Source organism: Mytilus edulis, chromosome 8, assembly GCF_963676685.1.
Source record: "Mytilus edulis chromosome 8, xbMytEdul2.2, whole genome shotgun sequence".
Taxonomy (NCBI): Eukaryota; Metazoa; Mollusca; class Bivalvia; order Mytilida; family Mytilidae; genus Mytilus; species Mytilus edulis.
In genome coordinates this window covers 34,392,476-34,417,308 of record NC_092351.1, presented here as the reverse complement: position 1 = coordinate 34,417,308, position 24,833 = coordinate 34,392,476, and the positions used below count along the sequence as shown (strand labels likewise).

The following is a 24,833-nucleotide window of genomic DNA, read 5'->3' as shown; positions in this document are numbered from 1 at the left end:
ACTACAAAAATGCTTATTTGGGACCCCTTTTTGGCCCCTAATTCCTAAACTATTAGGACCATAATCCCCAAAATCAATCCCATCCTTCATTCCGTGGTATTGAACCTTCTGGTAAAAATTTATAGAAATCCATTCATTAAAACTAAAGTTATTGTCCGGAAACTAAATGCGTCTTGGGACGACGATGCAGACAACATGATAGCATTAAATTTTTGCGGTTGTACAATAACTCCATTTTTTTTTAAAATTGACTATAACAATGACATCATTTATGTTTTTAGAACAAATATTAGATTCCTGCACCTTGCAAAAGTTATGTAATTTACTTGACAAATGTAACATCCTTTTGTGCCTTAAATATCTGAGCATATATTACATCGTTAAATTTCTGGAAATGTTCATGGATAGAATGTTATGATCAATGCACTATATTTTGTGTATTAATAAGTTAGTGATATTAGTCTTGGAAGATTTAGATATCAAGTCAGTCCCATAAGGTTTTGATTGCATTTCATGCAATCTTTACCTAAAAAATTCAAAAATCTCACGATGAGGGTTTCAGGCTGAACTAAAATATTTTTCACTGAAAGTTTTCCTAACATCAATCAATATAAGGGTCAAAATGTATACCACTAAAATATAAACTCTTTCGATCATTTTCATATAAGGATTCAGTTATTGTATCCATGCTGCTTATACTAATTTGACTTCCATTACAATTCATTAGTATCAAACTTAGACAATACCACAAACAATGACAAGTCTATAAACATAAATTTACTAACTTTGCATGTTACAATGATTTACAACAGTGAATAATGTGGTTACTTTAAACTTTATTCAAATTTATTTTTTTAATTGAAACACGCAGAACGTTAAAATGAATATTGTTTTTTTGCACTTAGTTCATGACTTCACATTGGATTATATTAAATACCTTATCAAATTGCCAGACCAACTCAAACAATTTCTATGTATGCTTTATGCAACCCTAACTAAAACTGTATAGAAAACCTATAAATCAACAATTTCTGTTGCAGACAAAACTCTGTAAATCAACACTTTAAGAACCACAGATGTTTCATGTGTTTTTTCTTTTTTTTCATATTTCCTTAAAACTATTTTTTGCAGGATAAATCATCAATAAGCTATCTTAAATGCATTCATAAAATGAGGCAGATTCTCTCCTGAGTCAGTCTATCACATTTCTTAATTTATAATGAATTATATAATTCCTGAAAAGTTTTAACTTTTTAAACCTGTGAAATTATTCTTTCTAATTTTAAAAAGCAGTTAATTTTGAAAAATCAAACTAATATGAAAGTATAGTTATAAAATGTTTTAAGTCTATTTTTAGACTATTTGATTGTTATTGCTTTTAATGTGAGCAATACCAATCTGTTTGCTGATTCTGCTGTCAATCAGAAAATGTGTCTGAATAAAATTACATTCAGATGTAAATGTATGTTAGTGAATTAAAATTCAAGAAAACAAGACATTTCTTTTGTATTTCTTTTCTTTACTTTTTTTAAAACTTTACTTCTTGTTTTTAAAATTCAAATAGGGAACATACTTTACATTATTGAAGTAATAAACCACTTTTTAAGATGTTTTGGCCATTGGCCTTCTTCATTCACAGTTCTTTATTTTTCTTCACAACTACATGGCTGACAATTTTTCTTTTTCAAGCATTAACTTGTGTATGGCCGAAACGTCTTTAAAACTGGTTTATTACTACAATAAACCTTTACTTTCAACTGCAGATCCCAGATTAAGAGAAATTGGGACCCCAACTAGAAGTGGGACATGTGAAAAGCCTATGTATTAACCATACAGTATCTATAGTTTTGTAAGAGGAGCAAAGTCCTTTTCAATCTTAATCTGCCTCTCACTTTCTTTCCTGTCATGTAATGATGATAATTCTAATATGACGTGCTTCTTTCGCTTTGTAAACAACACTGTGATAAAATTCTCGATATATCTATACTTAGCGCAGACTCTGAGATGTACATAATAATGGCTGTTACAATATACTTCCCACGTAAATTCACATGTATTGAAACCTATTTGCAAACCCTTTGCCGATTTTATTGTTTTAAAAATTGCAATTAAAAAAGACAAAATCACTTTTATTCTTATTCGGATGCATTATAAAAAGAAGTAATGCAAAACAGCTTGGAGAAACCAACAAAATAAAAATAAAATAAAATTCCGCGAAAGTTTATTCATGTATTTGGCGCTATCAAAGTCATTTCAAAATATGACGTCATACAAATGAAAACGCTAGAGTTGAAAGTTTTCTGTTACGTGAACCATTTAAATTTCGTTTACTATTGTATTAAAATTGATTCTCAAGGTAGGTTTTGTTTGATTTTCTATTCTATTGCATTATTCGCATTTTTACTGATTTCAGCCAGTCATCATGGCGGCTCCTTAGTTATGAAATGTCAACTTTGGATTTTACTGTAGCTTACGAGAAAAACATGTAAATCAAAATGGCAATTGTTGGTTTTGAGAATGAAACAGATTTTTTTTTCGGCGGTTGTTCACAAAATAATCCATGCAAGCTACGGATTTATTAGAATGTTCGAGCTTTATCTAACAGGGAGTAAAAAAGAACAGCCGCACACACAGCATACCCACCCTCGCTTCAGTTTTTTTAATGATCGTATTTGTCCTATTAGAATCGAAATAATTCATGGAAGCCATAGATTATTAGAAATTTACACATGGCCTGGGCCGTGATATTCGTTAATTTTATCCCTCGCTAACGCTCAGGATAAAATTCGAATATCAAGGCCCAGGCCATGTGTAAATTTCCAATAATCTATGGCTTCCATGAATTATTTCTTAATTAACATTACCATTAAAGCGGGAGGTTTGGCATGCCACAAAACCAGGTTCACCCACCATTTTTATCTTAAAATGCCCTGTACCAAGTCAGGGAAATGGCCATTGTTATATTATAGTTTGTTTCTGCGTGTGTTACATTATAACATTGTGTTTCTGTTGTGTTGTAGTTCTCTTATATTTGATGTGTTTCCCTCAGTTTTAGTTTGTAACTCAGATTTGTTTTTTCTCTATCGATTTATGAATTGCAAACAGTAGTAAACCTAAATCTGCCTCTGACTTTCAGTATTCAATACTCACAGTTGTCCTCTGGCTTAAGACCACAAACACTACAGAGGTTTCGTACCCACGATGTCATTTGTTCCTCAGTGTCGGCAGCCAGGAAATATGTCCTTTCACGGTTCTTATGATAAGTTTTAATGGCCAAGAGAAAAGGAAACAAATCCAAATCCAAGGATTCAATAATCTGTTCACAATGTTCAAGATCAATGTAACCTTTCAGCTTTTTTCCTTCTTCATTGTTGTAGTAGTTTAAAACATACTGGTGAGGTAAGCTTCCTTGCGGTTTGAATAAGATAAAAAATCGTCTTTTCCATTTCTGAAAAAATCAAAATCGATAAAAATCAAAAATAGGAATTTTGGGGAAAAAAAGAAAGGAATGTGTAGTCTGCCTCTAGCAATGAAATCAATAAAATTGATATTGCACAATAATGACAAGTGTTATTCTGCTACTGAATTCTAATTATGCAAAACTAAAAACCTAAAGACACATATATTGTATACATGTACATTGCATAGCTGTGCATGTCTTCAATGCTGAAATTAATACTGTAAAAAATTGGATTTAAAGATAAGTTTTTTTATCTTGAAAAACAACCTTTTGCTTAAACTTAAGTCGGTGACAGTCCTCACACATGAAAATGACTTATATCAATTGTGAATTAACTACAATTCATTTTTTCAAATCTACAAATCTAAAAAATTTCTCTAAGTCTTTAAACATATTACACTAGAAGGAAAAAGTCAATCTCGCTGGCTTTCATGCAGGAAAACTTTCAGGAAAAAAGTATTAAATATTTTCTCAGTTTCTTTTAGACATTTCCGTCTAATTCTACAGAAGGAGTTAAAATTCCCTTGACCTCTGTTGATCTGACGTTTTCAGTATCATAAAGGAATAAAGGAATAATTTTTCTTTCATATAAATATGTTTTGAAACTGAAAATTCATATGTACTAAACTGTCCCAGTGACGTGACCTATTAAAATGCATAAAGTTAACTTGTTATCATTACACTTCAAAGACATCTTTGCAGACGGTCACTAACCTACATAATAAATCCATCAAAAACATCATGTATCCAGCAGTATAAGGTGATGTCTCCGATTAATAACTTCATGTCAGAACTTCTAAACTGATTAATTTTTGCATGAATTTTATTTAACATGTTAAATTGTCTCATATATCTGTTACTTTTAAAGTCTTTCAAAATCATTTCCATTTTGAATAATTTATAAAAATTGCAGTTAAAAAATAGAGGACTTCATAAATGGGGAATGTGTTCTTGGCAGGGGTTAAAATTTTTTGTTACAGCTAACTAGCCCATGACTTATTGGCAGCAGGATTTTACTAGCCCTGTTGGAAGAACTACTAGTCCACCAAAACTGACCTGCTAGCCCTTAGTTGTTTCCACATACAAAGCAGAGTTTTTATTGGCTTGCTTGGGGCAACTAACGGCAATATTCACAGAGCATCACCTGTTTTTTTTTTATCAGCAACAGTCAATCTTGCCAAGGAAATCATTGTGTCCCAGTTCTGCCAACTTTTCAGGAAGTAAATTGTCCCGGGCGTCGGGCTAGTGGATTTTTTAACCCCTGTCTTGGGACACATATGATGCCCAGCCCCTGCTTGCATACAACTTTATAAAGGGATATAACTCAAGAATGGTGAAAGTGAGGCTACCAAAATTCAAACTTGATCTGTGTATTGTTGTCATTAACACTGTGTATAAGATTATTAACTTTTGGTTAAGGTTTAAACTAAGGTATGAAAAACAAAATTCAGCAATTTTTCCATTTGTTAGGGGGCATAACTCTAGATCTAGAATGGTAAAAGTGATGCCACGAAAATTCACTTTTAATTTTCAGAGGTTAAATGGTTTATTGTTATAGGACCATACAGGTATTACTGTAATTGTGGTTCACCCATTTTCATTAAATCTATGAAACCACAGTATCATGGCAATACCATATGACCATTCAAATTTTTCACTGGAAGTCTTACTATGATCTTTCAAGATATTGATTGGTTTGAATATATTGATTGCATTATTTCAACGGGCAAATATTTTGTGCATATTCAAGACAAGAACAAATTAACAATAGAATAAACAGAATATCTGTTTTCAAACTGCATGTTCGATTGATAACTATTATGAATGGGGATTCAAACCTTTTAAAAATCTCATAGCAGATATTTTTAATGTTTTTTGGTCCTCAGTTGTCTTTTGGTCTAGAAATTGTTCCAAGTTTTATTTAGGTCCAGTCTGTGAATGAGTGTTTGAGCAGTCTTTAACATTATGAGTATTGCAAAATTCTCACATCTAAACTGTTATTTAGTCCAAAAATTAATGATTGCATAATTTCAACTGGCAAATATTTTGACTTTTTACAGGACCAAACTAAGTTTAACTGTACATTGGGAACCTTGGAATGACTGTAATAGGGATAACCCAGCAACTCAATTCACAAAAAATCTTACTTAATTTCAGCATAACTTTTTGTCAAGATAAGAGTAATGTATTTTTGCAGACACCTTTCATTTACATTGAAGAAAATCCCTCAAACGTTTTACAAAATGATGGATAGAATGATTAAGTATACTATAATACTATAATTTACATAGATGAGTATGCAAATTTCAAATAACAATGTATACATTCTTTATAGTATCCTGATTCAGACAGACAGTATGTTAATATCCTGCAAAAACTGCAATTTATCAAAAAACTTACTTTTTCTGGTGTCCAAATCAAAAGTACAGGTAACTCCCAACAACAAATTTTTATTTTTGTAAACTTATTACTACACAAAAATGTCAGGTACTTTTTAAAAATCCAGTCACAGTTTATCACTTGCCAATCTTAACACTTTCTCCTTATTTTTAACAAAAATATTAAATTATATAGGATCAGCTTATGGTGTTATATTGACATCCTCATTGGGAAGAAATATCCTGTATGAAATGATCATTAAATATACGATAAATGACAACCTAGCAGTAATAAAAATCTTGTCCTTTTGTGCATTGTACTGGAGGACGAAATAACAATTAAATGTTTTTGTATATCACGAACTACGGAGAGTGGTCAAGACTAATTTGTCACAATCCTCATTCATAAAAGTTTTTCATCCATTATAAAATAACTATGATTAAAATTATAATTCACAAAGCAAAAAGGGTCCAATTCAACACACTGTGCTGGTCTGGGATAAATCAACAGGTGTTTTGCTGTAGATAAATTTATCCTAAACTATGGGAAACAAGAATGTGTCCCCAGTACACGGATGCCCCATCCGCACTATCATTTTCTATGTTCAGTGGACCGTGAAAATGGGGTTAAATCTCTAATTTGGAATTAAAATTAGAAAGATCATATCATACAGAACATATGTACTAAGTTTCAAGTTGATTAGACTTCAACTTCATCAAAAACTACCTCGACCAAAAACTTTAACCTGAAGCGGGACAGACGGACGAACGAACAGACGGACGGACGAACGAACGAACGGACGCACAGACCAGAAAACATAATGCCCATAAATGGGGCATAAAAACAACCCCGGACAGTAAGATTTTTTATTAATAAAACCTGTGGTAAATGTTTACTCATACTTGACTGGGGAGAAATGAGTAACCGTGGATTATTTCACACCACACAGTCTCCAAAATTACTGTATCTTCATTTCAGTGAGTGGGTCATGATGAAAAACACTTTTTTTCAAATTTTACGAAATTTGTCAATTCACGTTAAGCATTAAAGAAACATAATAATGGTAGATCATATTTCTATGTGTCCACAGTTAATTTCTTATGGATTAAAAAGGTAATCTTAGGACATAAAAGGGATAGTATTTTATTTTTTACTTGGTTTTATTGTTAACAAGGTCAAATACCTTTCATCAAATTTCCGCATACTAAACAAACATGTTTTCTATTGAAAAACATTTAAATATTGTTATGCTTACGTGTTTTTGCCACAATAATGAACAAATAAGCAAATCCTTAAGTAAAACAATGAAATTAACATGTTGTGACGATGAAGACACAAATAAACAAACGTAATAAAGATTAATCAATAATTTGCATACAACGAATCGTGCTTGTAGTGCATCAGTATAGCCAGTGATTTCTAATTTACATGCCTTCATGAATATGAGAAAAAACATGTTGTGCGTAGAAATCATAAAAACTTAATAACCCTTTCTTATAAATCTAAATTAATTTTAACAAATATTTTGATACCCTACTGTAGATACAAAATTACGTTCTGAAATACTAAACAGTTAATTAATTAAACAAGGAATGTGTTGTGAAAAAAAGAATCATGTTTCATAATGCATACCATTCATGAGTCTTTAGTTATTTTAAGCTTCAAATTACAGATATCATATATAAAACAAGAATGTGTCCATAGTACACCAATGCCCCACTTGCACTATCATTTTTTATGTTCAGTGGACCGTGAAATTGGTGGAAAGAACTCTAATTTTGCATTAAATTTAGGAAGGTCATATCAGAAGGAACATGTGTACTAAGTTTCAAGTTGATTGGACTTCAACTTCATCAAAAACTACCTTGACCAAAAACTTTAACCTGAAGCGGGACAGACGGAAGAATGAATGAATGAACAGACAATGGATGCACAGACCTAAAAATGGGGCATAAAAACGAATACTGAGTAGTATCAAGGATTCACTCACAAGATTAAAATTTATTTTGATTGACTCTTTTAATATATATATAAACAAGAATGTGTCCTCAGTACACGAATGCCCCACTCGCACTATCATTTTCTATGTTCAGTGGACCGTGAAATTGGGGTAAAATCTCTAATTTGGCATTAAAATTAGAAAGATCATATCATAGGGAACATGTGTACCAAGTTTGAAGTCGATTGGACTTCAACTTCATCAAAAACTACCTCGACCAAAAACTTTAACCTGAAGCGGGACAGACGGACGAACGAACGAACGAACGGACGGACGAACGGACGCACAGACCAGAAAACATAATGCCCCTCTACTATCGTAGGTGGGGCATAATAAACAAGAATGTGTCCACAGTACACGGATGCCCCACTCACACTATCATTTTCTATGTTTAAAGGACTGTGAAATTGGAATAAATTCTCTAATTTGGCATTAAAATTAGAATGATCTTATCAAAGGGAACATGTATACTAAGTTTCAAGTTGATTGGACTTCTACTTTATCAAAAACTACCTTGACCAAAAACTTTAACCTGAAATTTGCACTATCATTTTCTATGTTCAGTGAACCGTAAAATTGGGGTCAAAACTCTAAGTTGGCATTTAAATTAGAAAGATCATATCATAGGGCACATGTATACTAAGTTTCAAGTTGATTGGACTTCAACTTCATCAAAAACTACCTTGACCAAAAACTTTAACCTGAAGCCAAAAACTTTAACCTGAAATTTGCACTATCATTTTCTATGTTCAGTGAACCGTAAAATTGGGGTCAAAACTCTAATTTGGCATTTAAATTAGAAAGATCATATCATAGGGCACATGTATACTAAGTTTCAAGTTGATTGGACTTCAACTTCATCAAAAACTACCTTGACCAAAAACTTTAACCTGAAGCCAAAAACTTTAACCTGAAATTTGCACTATCATTTTCTATGTTCAGTGAACCGTAAAATTGGGGTCAAAACTCTAATTTGGCATTTAAATTAGAAAGATCATATCATAGGGCACATGTATACTAAGTTTCAAGTTGATTGGACTTCTACTTTATCAAAAACTACCTTGACCAAAAACTTTAACCTGAAATTTGCACTATCATTTTCTATGTTCAGTGAACCGTAAAATTGGGGTCAAAACTCTAATTTGGCATTTAAATTAGAAAGATCATATCATAGGGCACATGTATACTAAGTTTCAAGTTGATTGGACTTCAACTTCATCAAAAACTACCTTGACCAAAAACTTTAACCCGAAATTTGCACTATCATTTTCTATGTTCAGTGAACCGTAAAATTGGGGTCAAAACTCTAATTTGGCATTTAAATTAGAAAGATCATATCATAGGGCACATGTATACTAAGTTTCAAGTTGATTGGACTTCAACTTCATCAAAAACTACCTTGACCAAAAACTTGAACCTGAAGCCAAAAACTTTAACCTGAAATTTGCACTATCATTTTCTATCAGTGAACCGTAAAATTGGGGTCAAAACTCTAATTTGGCATTTAAATTAGAAAGATCATATCATAAGGAACATGTGTACTAAGTTTCAAGTTGATTGGACTTCAACTTCATCAAAAACTACCTTGACCAAAAACTTTAACCTGAAGCGGGACAGACGGACGAACGAACGAACAGACGGACGGACGAACGGACGCACAGACCAGAAAACATAATGCCCCTCTACTATCGTAGGTGGGGCATAAAAAAATAAAAGACTTAACACGAGTAAAATTGGACAAACCAATAAAATTTCTAAACAAATAAGAAATATGTATATACATATATAACCACTTTGTTTTCCTATCATTTTGTCATTTTTTAAACATTTAACACAAGATGCACATTTTAAACAAAGAGATTTTTTTGGGGGAAACAGCAGTTCTTATCTCAAGCACTTCATGATAGAGCATACAAATTCAATGTTTTTACTGAAATGGACAAGATTATATAGCATACCAATTGGGTATTCACTTAACATTGAGACATGTGCCAGCTAGGAGAAAAAAGCATATTATTCAAAATAAAGAGAATTTTGTGTTAAAGTTAAATTAGATAGCTACATGTATCATATGAACAAAATATGGTTTAGCTCTTCCAAATAGTGAAAACATTCATTATAAGATATAAAAAAAAGAAAGAAGAAAAATAGTTTTTTTACATATAAATGTATGTGTACTATTTTTCAGAACATTTCTGATGCAAGGTTCAAGTGAGGTTAAGAAGAGAGATGTTCTTAGTATATATACACACACTGGTAATTAAATTATCCTTTGGGTTTCCAATATTCTATATCTACTTGGGATTCTTATTGATTGATTGATTGATTTTTGCAGTGGCCTTTTTTTTCATTTAAAAAAATCATTTGAAGATAAACCGAAATCTAAATGCATGTTTTTACAAAAATTGCTTACAATTGACATTTCAATGACTTTGCACTAGCCAGACAACACTTGTTGTGATGCAATAATCATGCACTACCAGTATTGTTTTAGTTTTGAACTACCATTTTGTCATTTTAATACAAACATAAATAAAATTTACTTAGATTCAATTTACACGTAATTGAAAAATTAGGCCCTGATTTGCACCTTTTCCTGTGTTTTTCAATGAGTGATGGTACAGAAGACATAAAAGTCATTTATATACATTATCTGAGCAGAACAATAAGTTAATAAGTTTCTATTAAAAAGATGTGAATGAAAACAGTTAAGATATATAAGTTTCTTAAATATTCATATTTTATTAAATCATAACAAGGCAAAAGATAATATCTTATTACATATTCACTGATCCTTGTAAACCCCAAAAAATAGTCAAATATATCCAGTAAATATTTCAAGCTTTTAATGTGATTATAAATGATAATATTTATTTTGTATTCATGAATTAATGGATGAATTTCTTTTTCTTTTATGTAATGTATACAAAATTTACATATCTTATATAAGACATTTACTTACTATTATAATTCAACAATATACACCAACAGGTATAAATATACATACCAAAATGTGGGAAAATTAACTCCAAAGTGATAATTCTATAGTTTAAAGTTCAAATTCCATCAAGAAAGATAATTGAAAGTACATCAGCATCAGATTACTTAAGGAAGTTACAAAGCACATGTACACCTGGGATTCCCAACCAATTAAAGGTATCAGATTTATATACCAAGATCAAACAAAATACCTGATAATTCAAATAACAGGTATGGGCTATTTATAGAATGTTAGATTCTGCATTGATATATAAATGTCATGTTAATAGATCTTATTGTTTTAAATTCCTGGCATTCTTCTGAATTCAAGTTTGACTGAATTTTCCAAGGCTCATTGAAGATTCAATAACAAAACAGAATTTTACAAGGCAACATAACACTGGAAGATGCAACAACCTATTTTAAAGAGAATGACCTTTGTACAAAATGTAAAATGTCTGTGAACTTGTGTCAAAAATTTATTATATTATCTATAAGGTCAATATTTTTTTAAGAGATTTAAATTGTTTTGCGTATTATTTAGATTTCACACCATTATTAAATGTATATTATTTGATAAACAAATATTAAAAGTCTATAATGGACTGTACTGAATATTTCTAATAGTAAAATCTTATTTCATTTTTTTTTTAAAATAATTCTATGTTAGATAGTGAAAAAAATAATACAGGTTATTTATTTTGATTGAGAGCATTGAAGAACAGCAAAAAATGACTTCTACTTAACCATAGATTTACAAGTATAATCTAGGGTATGCTGTCTTGTAACTTCCAACCCATATCCAGTGTTATCTTATCAATGCGTTTATTCATTTTCTTACTTTTAGCCAAAGTTGTATTTACTCCTAAGTGTAAACATTTTCATCAATCACATATGAAATTTTTCTATTTTAGATAAATGAACAATTTTCAGGATTTAATTAAATATATAAGTGGTTAAGTAATCAAATACATTATCATATACTTGTCGTCACTATACAATCAGCAGAATCTGGTATCATTTGACCAAAAAAAAACCTCTCTCTTTAAATTTCATTTATCAATTCAAACATCAACTACCATTTAAGAGTTAAATATACTTACTTTACATATTTTAAATTATCAGACATAAGTATTTCCTTGATCAATTAATAACAAGAAAATGATTGTTTCGTAATAAAAGTTCTTCTAAACAAAGCCTATGGCAATTGTCACAGACAAGATGTGTTGTATATCACTTGTGTAATTTCCCTTAATCAAACGAAACATTATTTCAGAATCAGTGTTATTCTGTACAGAAATGACACAAGCTCAAATATCATATATATGCTCCAGTGATTTTTCGTAAAAGTACACTCACCGAAATCAAAAGTCACTGTTTTCAATTATCAAGATCCTTAAAGTTTAAAGACTACATGTTTTTGAATTTCATAATCAATACTAAAATGATGTCATATGAATAAAGATCTTTTTAAACATGCAATTTGTCAAAACATTTTAATTAGTTAGTTAAGAAGTTTACCATGCGGTCTGTATACATGTAACAATAGACTTTTGCATTAGACTATTTTATAATCCATTCATAAGACAGGTTATTCAGATGTTTTGATCATCTCATTCTTTAAATTATCTATTTTCAAAAATATACTGAAATAATGTAAACAATCAATATATATATATTCAGAGTTCTATCTACGATCTTGTACAATGAAATAAAGTGTCCATTTAAGACGAGGTGCTCAAAAAAATACTTTGCCTCATCACCATCTCTTGTTTGATTTCAAACTGATTCTGAGGCAAACATTATGCGCACCATTACAAGGCATGATAATTAGAATTTCTTCACTGTTGCATGTACTTTCTAATTTGAAGCCTTATGTTAAGAACTATTATGTTTTAACAAAATATGTTCTACTTTATATGTTCTTTTTGAATTGGCCCAATTAGTTGTGTTACATCTTACATTTTTAAGTCTATTTGATTTCCCCCAAGAAAATATCTGGTCAAGGCTGTGCTAGGGCCATCACTTGCAGTGAGGTGAAAGTTCTTGCTAAGGCTCCATACTGAAGGTCTATCTGTGACTTTGAGATGAAGAACAGCAATAAAAGCTATTTTTCCTCTGCTTTGTGTATGTTTTTTTTATATTTTGCTGTGAATGTACCACTTCTGTTTCATGGATGGTTACCTCATATCCTAAATTTTCTATCATGGAGATATTAAACAGATATAACATGTTAAGGAGGGGTATTTGCGAAAAATACCAGTCGAGAGAATGTTCAATTTCACGAGCCGTAAGGCGAGGGAAATTCATTCTCAAGACTGGTATTTTTCGCAAATACCCCTCAAGAACATGATATATCTGTTTAATTATACACCGAATGTTAATGTTCAAAAACGCATTGATGATCGTGACGTTACAAGCGTCCAGTCGGATAGAGTATTTTTTGGCAAATACCACGGCAGAGAGGGTAAAAAAGGCATATCCTTTTGGCAAATACCCCGGCGATGTTAAAAAATTAACGATATTCATTTGATAACAGTAAATTGGTGAAAAATACACTGGCTATCGACCAATCAAAATCCAGGATTCTTACATAAGGTGTAATTAATCCTCATGACCAGAAGATTAAATGGACAAACAAAGTTTAGCCAAGACCGCCAGCACCAAAGCCTGACATGCCACAAGAAGACCACTGCGGTGGTTGTGAATTGATGAAATGATGGACAGACAGAAATGAACAATCCACTCCCAACATTAAAGAATCCAGGGTTTTATACAGATTTATAAGTCCTTTATATATATATATATATTCTCGATGGTAGTTCATAAAAATGCAAATAAATTCATAACTTCAATAATAAGCCAGCCCTGCCAAATATTATACACTGAGGGAACCAAGCTGGGATATAACCAATTCAACATTCTTAAAGCCAGTCAAAGCTAAAGCAATTTCCCAAACATAGGAAAAACAGCTTCTGAAAAGGAACCAAAATTATTTTCAGTATGAACATTTTAAAATGAAATTCAAATATAACTCTTAAAATAACTTAGCATTTGTGTTAGCTATAGTCACATTTCACATTACATAATATGCAAGTGAAACTGAGAATAAAAGCTTCCCAAAAATGTTCTTCCCTTCTCTTTGATGACATATTTTTCTTTCAAAATTAATTTAAGTAACAACATGGTGTGATTTACTTGATTCTTAGCAAAAATAGCAAAATTTCAGGAAATGTTTTCCTATTAGTTAACAATAAAACTCATCTCTAAAACTGATCTTTTTCCAGTCACAATAGACAGATGATAGATGCACTTCAATCTAATTGGGTTCTGATAATCACTATCTGAATTTGAAATTGCACCTTTTTACTGAATATTCAAATTCATGGCTGCACAACCTACGAAAGGACTTATTATAGATAAAAATTGCATGATTTTCATGAAAATAAATTCAACATTTAAGTCAAAATATTGAAGACATTTTAATTTTGTACATTTTTAAGAAGGGTACACTTATCCCCATTCAAATATTATCCTTTCATCAAATTTATGCTACCCATTGATCTTTGATCTCTGACCTTGAAATGCAGAGGCTCAAATTTTTAAATATTTGATGAAACCTGGAGCAAAATTAAGAATTCTTGCACACAAGGTTAAATCCTTAGCAATATTAAGGTTAACATTTGACGTTCAACCTTGACACCACGAAGAGTTCAAGCTCTTTCTGTAGACAAAAAAATGTTAAGGTAAACATTTGACTTGACCTTGACACTACATACAATACAAGCTCTCTCAATTAGGCAAGCGATTGACAATTCTATATGAAAATTAAACACAAGACTGAAACTGTATAGCTGCATGTACAAACTAAAATCTTTATTCATAGAGTAGGATTTTGACCAATGTCAATGACCTTGACTTTCAAGAGTTAAAGCTGTGCCTTTGGCCTATAATTGGACATTATGCTTTGATACATATTGGATACATGTATTGTTGACAAAAGAAAATTAAAACATAATGCTGTAATTCTAAAAATTGTGACTACGGTAAAATGTTGCTCTAAAGCTAACACGGTAAAATATTGCTCTAAAGCTAACACGGCATATATTTCATAACAAGTGTCAAAGTAATAATATCAAGTAGGATGTTTTATCCATCAAATGTTTCAACATTCATGCTGGTAACAACCACCAAAAAATAAAAATAATCACATAAACTAGAAAGTAAAATAACAAGGTGTTGCAAATTTATTAATATAAGAAATTAAAATAAAAAAAAAATGTTTGACACTTAAACATATCTCTCTAGTTTTGCAGTAACTGATTTTTTTTAAATGATTAAAGTCAGGCATCCTTGTAAATGGTGCAATAAAGAAAAAAAAAGTTTGAAATTTTATACAACATGAAGACACATCTTCCTATATCTATTGTAAGATACTTCAATTTCCTAAGACAACAAAATTTTAATTTTGATTCAAATATGATGGAAACCAAATATCATTACTATTTGAAATGCAAAGTCTATTTATCCAAAATAGACCCTGATGCTCATGTGCACTTCACCTGATGGGAGAAAATGTAAATTGACTAGCATACAAATATATCCCTAAGGCCAAATAAAATATATGTGTGGTTCCAGTTACCCTACCTACCCTACTTTTTAGTTGTAAAAATGGCCTACCCTAAAGATTTATTCGTCATTTTCCATGAAGCACTGTTAAAGTCAGAATACTGCTCCCATAGACTCCATGTAAAAAAATAAAATAAAAAAAAAATCCCTACTTACCTACCTACCCTAAAAATTTTCAGATGTAACTGGAACCACACATACTATTTTATTTGGCCTAATTAAAAATATACACAAAAATTAAGATGTTAAAAATTGGATATTCTAAATCTGAAAGTTCTAGTTTCTATTAATTCCACATCCAATTACAGATGAATGCAATGTCCCGAAACTCTTTTTTTAGTCAGAATACAAACTTAATCTATATATCTCAATGTTATTGTTGTTGTTTTTAAAAGAAGGCAGATGGGAAAATTAATTTGTTAGTTAACAGAAACTGCAAGAATAGATAGATATTCTGAGTGCCACAATGAAAAAAAAAAGAAAATGCCATTTCATGCATGAGTTAGTACATGTGGTCATTCCACATGACTGATCACGCATGCTAAAACAGTCATGCACACGTGACTAATTTGGAAAAAACAAAACAGAAACAACCAGAAATTGAACGACTTACACTTGTGTCCATAGCATCCTGAGAGAACTGTAAAATAAGATAAAATTAGAAAAATATCATAATGTTTGACCAATCTGACAGAAATTGAGATTTTGTCTCAATAATTTGCTCACAAGTATCTGACAACAATGCATTCTACTTAAATCTATTTTGGGTTTAATTTATATATCCCGCAATGAAATTTCAGCCTTTAGATTTATATAGCTGTACGTGTATGAATTATCATTAGGGAAAAACGAAAGAATCCTGAATGCTCTCTTATACAGAAAGAAGCTTGTACTATATAGGCTCTGCTTATAAGTACTAAGTGTTGTCAGTTCTTTGTAAAACATGATATGCCTTAAACCATGTAGACCATGTTGCTAGTAAATTCAACTGTAGCAAAAGTATGAAAAATATAAATAAAAAATCAAATTATACAGCAGTCAAAGACAAGTAGTGTCAATGGTATACACACAAATAAACAAGTACATTGAATATTTATAGTAAAAAAAAATACAAAATGGGCAAACAGTGATGCCAAAGCTCATTGATGGTATTTAGTTATCTCCTTGAGTAATATAGTGACTAGTCTTACTCATATTTTGCCACAAATATAGTTTAAAATATATCAGGAATAACAAGGATAACTGTTACCTGAATATGTCATAAATGACTATAATCAATTGTGTAATTCTTAAAGAGAACTTTGCTGATACTTTCTACAACTTTCTGTTCATTAATCCCTACAAAACATTCCCTGGTATAACAGTGGTATTACAATAAAAAAAATATTACATATTTAACTTTAATATCCTATATTACATTCGTATGGTAAACCATCATGACCATACTACTTTTTTTTAGATGATAAATTTCTTTGCAATTTAAATAGTCAGAGTTACTTCCCTTCTAACAATTATTAGAATTCTCTCCATGTATTTTTGAGGACTTTGGAACAGTACTAAATTTTCTAACATACACACAATGAACAAGTACACAGGTTTATGTTGAATTTCACTCTTGCTGGTTACAAGAAAAATACTCATAAGGTATGAACAACTAATGATTATTAATTTATTACTGTAATTTTTGTCAAAAGAGCTGAATTTAAGCTACTTGAATCTTTGGTAATTCAAAGACATACAAAACTCTCAATCACCTGCTTTTACAATTCAAATCACCATCAAAAGGTATATTTGATTTTATCACCCTGTATGTATTGCAGCTAGAGCTTACATTTTGGACTGTTAATAAACTTAAATAGCCATGCTTTCTTCACACATGTCAGTATGTGATTTTGCTTCATTAACTTTTTGGAGCTCTGCTCTCCTTAAAAAATCATTCTACCAACTGATTCATTAACTTTTTGAGCTGTCCTTAAAAAGTCATTCTACCAGCTTAAAATACAAACATGTACAAGCTTGCTATGTAGTATGAGTTTTGCTCATTGTTGATAACTGTATGTTAACTTGTAGTTGCTAATATCGACATTATTTAGTCTTGTGGAGAATTGTATATTCGGCACCTGTGACATCCCCTTCTTTTCTCTTTGTTTTACATAAAACAAACCAATTTGAGTATTGATATATAATTGCAGGATAGAAAAGAGATAGAGAGCAGGCACGTCTTTTATATAATCAAGAAATTGTACCAACATTTGGAAGATTATATATTAAACTAACTCGTCGACCTTCAAAAGGTTTAAATGTTTTATGTTTTAGGCTATAAATACAGATCGTTAGAGAGAAGTGGGTGGACATCAAACCAATCCTTAACGCATCTCTTTGTACATAGCAGGTTGATTTAAAATATACACACATAACTTGCATCATATCCTTTAGAACTTAATATTCTTATTCAGCATAATCCAAACCCACAATTACATAATTATCTCTGAAAACTGTTTCTCTTTCAAATTTTTCTTAGAATTTTCCATTCAAGATTCGTTACAAACAGTTTTCCACAGTAACTAAATTTAACCCTGAATACTCAGAAATAAAAATCAATCTATCATAATATGTTTCATGGTAAAATACTTCAAACCAAAATCCTCTACCTTCTGGTAATTTAAACATAAACTTAAACTTATAACGAAAACATTGGGGGTTCCAACTGCATGTCCCCATTCAAATGCATTGATTGTCCAAAACAAAGGGGGGGTTCCAACCCCGGAACCACCACCCCTGGTTCCACCACTTATTCAATATATTGTACATTCATGTTGAGCATGTATGGGCCATACATACAACGTTAACTCATCCTTTAATTGGTAACAGATGGATAATAAGCAATCATAATAACATACATCTCCTTATATCTTTTATGAATACAAAGAAGTTTCAAGTTGATGTGACCAATTAAATCACTGTACCTTATTTAAATTTGCGCAACTGGTCTAAAAATGCCTAAGAGTTGCGGAATTATAGATTCTGCATATAGTGAGATATTAAAACTCTGCAATTGAAGACTTTAAATCTTTAAATTTGAAATTGGTAGGTTTACATATTTCAATTGGACATTGACTGAGCAGAGAAGTGTTAATTTTGTATCACATGATGACAAACAATTATAATGCACTACATGGAATGATAGTTATTCTAGGCTATGCATTAAATAGATAATTTAAGTTTTGGTGAATGTAAGTAAAAACATTAACATACCTTTACTTTTAAACATCTTCATGTAATTTAAAATAACTGATTGAAAGTTTTGTGTTTTTATAAAATTTGACAGGTGATCAGACAGGTGAGGGAAGTTACCTGTAAAATACACCTGGTAACATGTGGCAAGCGATACATTATTGAAATTATCATCTTTTAACACAAAAATTATGTTTTTGGTAATCATTCATTTTCTTTTATGTAAATTATAAAAATCTGAATTTAATTCATTGACATTCAAACACCTTGTTAGTATCTATGGTAATAATACATGTACTCATTGATATTAATACCCAAGGACAAATATCATATTATATCATAAGTTTTCTATTTTTTTCAGATCTTTGTCAATTTCAAACAAGAATAATATAAGGGCACGTTAAATAAGGGCGCTTAAAATGAAATGTTTGTGCTTGCATGAAAATGAGATCTCAAATTTTCCTGAAGAAATCTTTCCAATTTAAAGTAACGGCATCCAATCAATAAAACATATGAACTTGTGTCAGGAGCTAATCATTCAGTTGTGTAGTTGGTTGAAGTCTTTTTATATCCTTTTTGTCATAAATCAGACCAGGCCATTGGTATTTTCATTTGACTCAGTGGATAGCTGTTTGTTGGAAATCATATCACATATCTCCTAATTGTATACAGCAGTATGTTATAGATTTCAAATAAATAATGATCAAGTTTTTTGTTCTTTTATCAGCTTCTTTTACTCCAAAACAAGAATGTGTCCCAAGTACACGAATGCCCCACTCGCACTATCATTTTCTATGTTCAGTGGACCGTGGAATTGGGGTAAACCCTCTAATTTGGCATTAAAATTAAAAAGATCATATCATAGGGAACATGTATACTAAGTTTGAAGTCGATTGGACTTCAACTTCATCAAAAACTACCTTGACCAAAAACTTTAACCTGAAGCGGGACAGACGGACGGACGAACGGACGCACAGACCAGAAAACATAATGCCCCTCTACTATCGTAGGTGGGGCATAAAAAAGCAATAACAAGAATGTGTCCTAAGTACTGGTACATGGATGCCCCATCCACACTATCTTTTTTTATGTTCAGTGGACAGTGAAAACAAGATTAAATCTCTAATTTGGTATTAAAATTAGAAAGATCATATCATAGGGAGCATGTTTACTAAGTTTCAAGTTGATTGGACTTCAACTTCATCAAAAACTATCTCGACCAAAAACTTTAACCTGAAGCTGGAAAGACAGACGAAAAGACAGATGGACGAATGACGAATGTACAGACAGACGCACAGACCAGAAAACATAATGCCCATAAATGGGGCATAATCAAAATAAAAAGAATATTTGATCAGTTCATCAACAGTCCTTGCTGCACAATTTTAGTGTCATAGTTAATATTACTCTCTTGGTAAGTTTTTTCAAATCCTGCATTATAAAAAGGCCTGTTGTAATTGTATAGATTAGTTTTTTTGTTTTTTTTATCTAGCTCTGGATAGACCTATGGAAATTGTTCTTATGATCTTTATATTTTTACATGGAAAAGATCTTCTATATTTTTTTCTTTTAGTAAACACCAATTTATTCTTTGTCAGACCATCTAAAAGAAATAATACGTTTTCCAATAATTTCTTAGAATTCCAAAATATCTTATCTTATCCGGTGGTGGACCCAGAAGGGATGTCTATCTGACAAGTAATTGCGTCTTTTCTTTCCCATTTTAAAAGTTATATGAAAATAGAAAAGCTTTAAAAATAAAAGAAATGACACACCAACAGATGTTGCCACTATTAACATTAACATTTAGAGTTATCTCTCTTTGTATGACTGGATATCCATGCAATGCTTACACAAGAATAAGCTTGTTTCTCATGACATATTGTGACAGTTTGTTTTTATATTATCAACAATCAACAATATGGAATTGTTTGAAAATGAGTCATGTAAGAAGATAAAAAATCTAAGTGTCTAGGTATAAAAATATAGAAAATTTATGAAATCACTTTTATTTCCTTATTTGTACCAAAAAAGAACAATAAAATATATCACTCCTATTACAAAACTTTTTCAAGAAAAAATGTGTAGACTAATTCAAACATTAATAAAGAAAAGTTTGTGCTCACACCATGGTTTCTTTGTTGCCAAAGAGCACAAACAAGAATACCTAATAATTGGTATGGAGCTAATGGTTCTTAACACTAGTTTGTATACTGGTTAGACTAGAATACAAATTTTATTATGCTACTAAGGTAAAACTAGGGTGCCAATTTTAACACACATAAAATTCTCTCTTCCCCGTAAGTCTTTTGGCTTAAATAAAAACTCTTCTACTGCCATTAAAACAGACTGCTCTATACAGGTTTAAAGTAGTTTTGTTGATTTAAGGTTTCTATTGACACAATTTGAGCATGAGTTACTTCCCTTTATCATCATGATGGAGGTCTATGTGTATAAATGGTTTGATTAATACGCTGTCAACCTATTATAGAGGGGGGGGGGGGGGGTACCTCTTTATTTTAACTTGTTTTGTCCTTTTTCAAGTGTTGTTAACTGTTATCTGAGATAAATAAACTGTTGACTGTTTTCAACCCACTGTGTTAACGGTTATCAGCATTTTTTGCATTTGTTGTTAACTGTTTTTGCCAAAATCGAGGTGTTGTTAACATGTTAACCCCCTCATTATACTGACCACTACTGCGCTAGATATGAGAAGAGGTTGTTTTCTCAACAATAACTTATTTTTTTAGTGTACCCTGATTCATCACTACAATCAATTGACACTCTAGAAAGGAACTGTTGTCAACCTGTTTATACTGCATGTTTTAATTTGGTAAGTGAAAGAAAGTTAACCATTCACCCTGCCAAAATTGTGGCCAAGGGAGATAACTCCCACTAAAAATACTATCGATCTGGTCAACTTTGTATAAATTAAATGTTCCTAGAACAGAACTACTGTAGACCTGGTATTATCGTATTGGCTTTATAACAACAAAACCTGCACTGGTTAGTACTTTTATTAGTCCTTCAACATAATCATTTTGCATATTTTTTTGGTTTTTTATATGGTTATGTATATAATTTTACTTGACAACAACCATTAATAAATAAATGTGTGCCTAATATATTCTATGCTTTTTGTTCCGTAAGTAGAAAATCCTTCCTCTCAGGGTACACTAAATTAATAAAATGGTCATAAATTTTTACAATATTTGATCTTATTTAACCTTGTAACCAAAATATTGTTACTCTCATTTTAAAGGTTACTAAGAAAATACTCATCCTTTACTTAATCAACAAGTTTCTATTTATCGATAATTTTTTTAGACATGTAAAATTCCTGTGAGGCTATTCTCTACTTAAACATCATTACACAGGACCCAGGGAAGTGGGAGAAAAATAACTATAGATGATCATTAAACAGTAATTATTCACAACATTAAAATGTCATATATTCTATCAGGAATTACAGCTTTTATAAAGATTTGTATTGAATTATAAATAATCTATCGGCATCTGCAACACTGTGACAGATGGCAAAGTCTGACTATTTACATAACAATAAGACTAAATCTACAAAGAATTACATTCTTGTATTTTTTATCATAAAAAATGATGAGTGTCAAAGTGACTTTTCTATGTTTTAATCAATTATGTCTTCCACTATTGGATACAAAAGAACACAAAATATTGAACAATAAATGTCAAATTTGGAAATTGCAGATTTTTTTAAAGAGAATATATATTTAAATCTTCTTAAAAAAAGTGTGGACACATATCAATGTCTCTTTAGCTATTTAATGTAGAATCCTGTGATATTTTTAAAATCTTAAAAAACTTTATTCTACTCATTCAGACTTAGGTCCCTCGCTCAATCAAGCTTTGCAATTGAAAAAAAGTTTAAAAGGGGAATAACTCTAAGAACAGTAAGTGACTCACTGCCTTAAATTGAACTGTGTCTGATTAGTTTTAGTTCTAGGCATTATGTACGAGTTTCATAAAATGTGCATAAAGCAAACTTAAGTTAGATAAAGGGAAATATATGGGACATATGGATAGGAAGACAGATGAAAAGACAGTCAAGGATAAAACTGAATACCCCAATTGCCTACTGCAGAGGCTTGAGAAGTGTTTTTTTCTTTGTGACTTGAGAAAAAACATGTTAAAATAATAACAATGCAGTAAAAAATAATTCTATGACGCATTGGAAACCTACCACAACTGATTCAAAAGCAACTCAGACCAAAGCAATGTGAAAAGAAAGTTGTATACTTGTACTTTTAGAGGATTTTCAGTATATTCATACTAAATGCACTAAATCTATAATTGACATATATCATTGAACAATGAAAAGACAAATAGGTTCTACCAAGGATTTGTATAGTAACATTAACCATACAAATCCTTGGTTCTACCATGTTTTGCTAGGAAGACTAGATAATATTTTACAAATGTCACAGAAAATTATTCAAGCATTGTTTTATAACATTTAATGAATTGAAAGATCTGTAACCACTTGACCATTATAAAGTTGAACACATATTTTTCTAAAGAATTAATTCACACAAAAATGACACATGTGCATATAACCTATATGAATGTATGTATTTTAACATTTTAAGTAGATTTAACATTTGAGTAAAGTTTTATTAAAGTTTCCTCAGCAGAGACTGGAATTTTAATTACTGTTGCATCACAAAGTTGAAACATCATTATTCTTTCACTGAAGTATGAAAATAGAAGTTATATTATTTAAAATAACATAAATTTTGCAAATGTGTGAATGAAATGTTTACAAATCCAAATTTAAAGAATTGTTAAGTTGAACAGGTTTGAATTCTCACCTATAATTAAAGGTAGACAGGTAGCTTAATAAGTTATAAATATGAGAGTAATTAACTGTTGCTGAAGCTGGAGAGTTGTCAAATATTTCAAATACCAGACATAATTACATTAAACAAATATCTCAATTATTCTAAATATCATTCATGATTAGGGATGAATAGATCCAGAGTTACAAACCAGCACAAATTTAGCACAATATAAACTGTAAATTCAGAAATTATTGCGAGGTTTTTATTATTGCGAAAAAATATGACCGAGTTGAAAAATGCAATAATTTAAGCTCGCATTTTGAAATATTTTATATGAATTTAACAGAATTTTTCTCAAAATCGTAAAAATATAAATCGCATTTATGTCATGATAAAATCGGAATAATAAATGCACACAATAATTTCAGAATTTACAGTACCTAGAATATGTTATCAGGGTTAACGACATAATCTTTTTCTGCTTCATTAAAACATGGCACTCAAGAACAAAGGCAAATACTTATTATGTGGTTTTAAATTGATGTGATATAAAATATGAAAATCCAACTTAGACTGTCATTGTGATGTTGTTGTTATTCGTTTATCATATGTTTATCAATATACTTTTATCTTTAACTATATTATTTTTTCATACCTCTTGTATCAAACAAAGTCCCAAGTGATTTAAAGTGTTGTTTTATTTTCTGATACAAGATAACAAGTTTTCTGATCAACAACACTAAACAACCACCCATAGATCATGTAGATTAAGTAATTTATTTGAGAGTACTAATGATACCTGCTTTTATATTTTAACCAAAAAATTGATAAGTGGTCAATAGACCATTTTTCAGATAACACTTCCTTAAAATAAATGAATTATTTGACCACTTAAAATTCTCATCCATTTTAGTAATATTTATGTGTATTATGTGTCATTCAAACAAATCTATTTCAAGTAGATATAAAACAATGAAGAAACCTTTCATGAGAAAGCTCAAATACCTCACTAGTCTATCACAATTAATAGTAGATATCTAAGCAAGTACTCCTACTAAATTAATGTCCTGACCTCTCCCCCCCCCCCCCCCTTCAATAAAAGTTTTCCACATGTGTAAGCATCTACCATAACATTCCAAATATAATTTTCTAAATAAAAAATATCTTGCATGATAGCATTTAGCAAAGAGTTCCGCTCAAAATTGAAGGTACCATCCTGAATGTGCAGTTGTGGTCCATGTTAAAGGTGGCTCTCTGTGTCTTATTGAGATGAAGAATAGCAATAATAGCACTGTTCTAATTGCATACGGTTTTGTCAATTGCATGTTCAGATTTTATG

The 24,833-nt window shown here is 30.8% G+C and overlaps 1 protein-coding gene across 8 annotated transcripts in view; it reads right to left on the bottom strand.

Moving 5' to 3' along the window:
* The window catches only part of LOC139485437 (GRB2-associated-binding protein 1-like), a 42,112-nt gene that overhangs the window by 7,778 nt on the left and 9,501 nt on the right, over nt 1-24,833 (bottom strand). For 2 of the 8 annotated variants that reach the window (XM_071269918.1, XM_071269920.1), the window contains exons 2-3: nt 16,060-16,086; nt 3,151-3,448 (exon numbers count right to left, since the gene is read on the bottom strand). In XM_071269918.1, the coding sequence (XP_071126019.1) occupies nt 3,151-3,448; nt 16,060-16,086 (325 nt within the window). Of the gene's footprint in view, nt 1-3,150; nt 3,449-5,860; nt 6,088-10,845; nt 11,010-11,920; nt 12,296-16,059; nt 16,087-24,833 lie in introns of those variants that run through there. The other 6 variants (XM_071269919.1, XM_071269921.1, XM_071269922.1 and 3 more) reach the window with 5 other exon arrangements.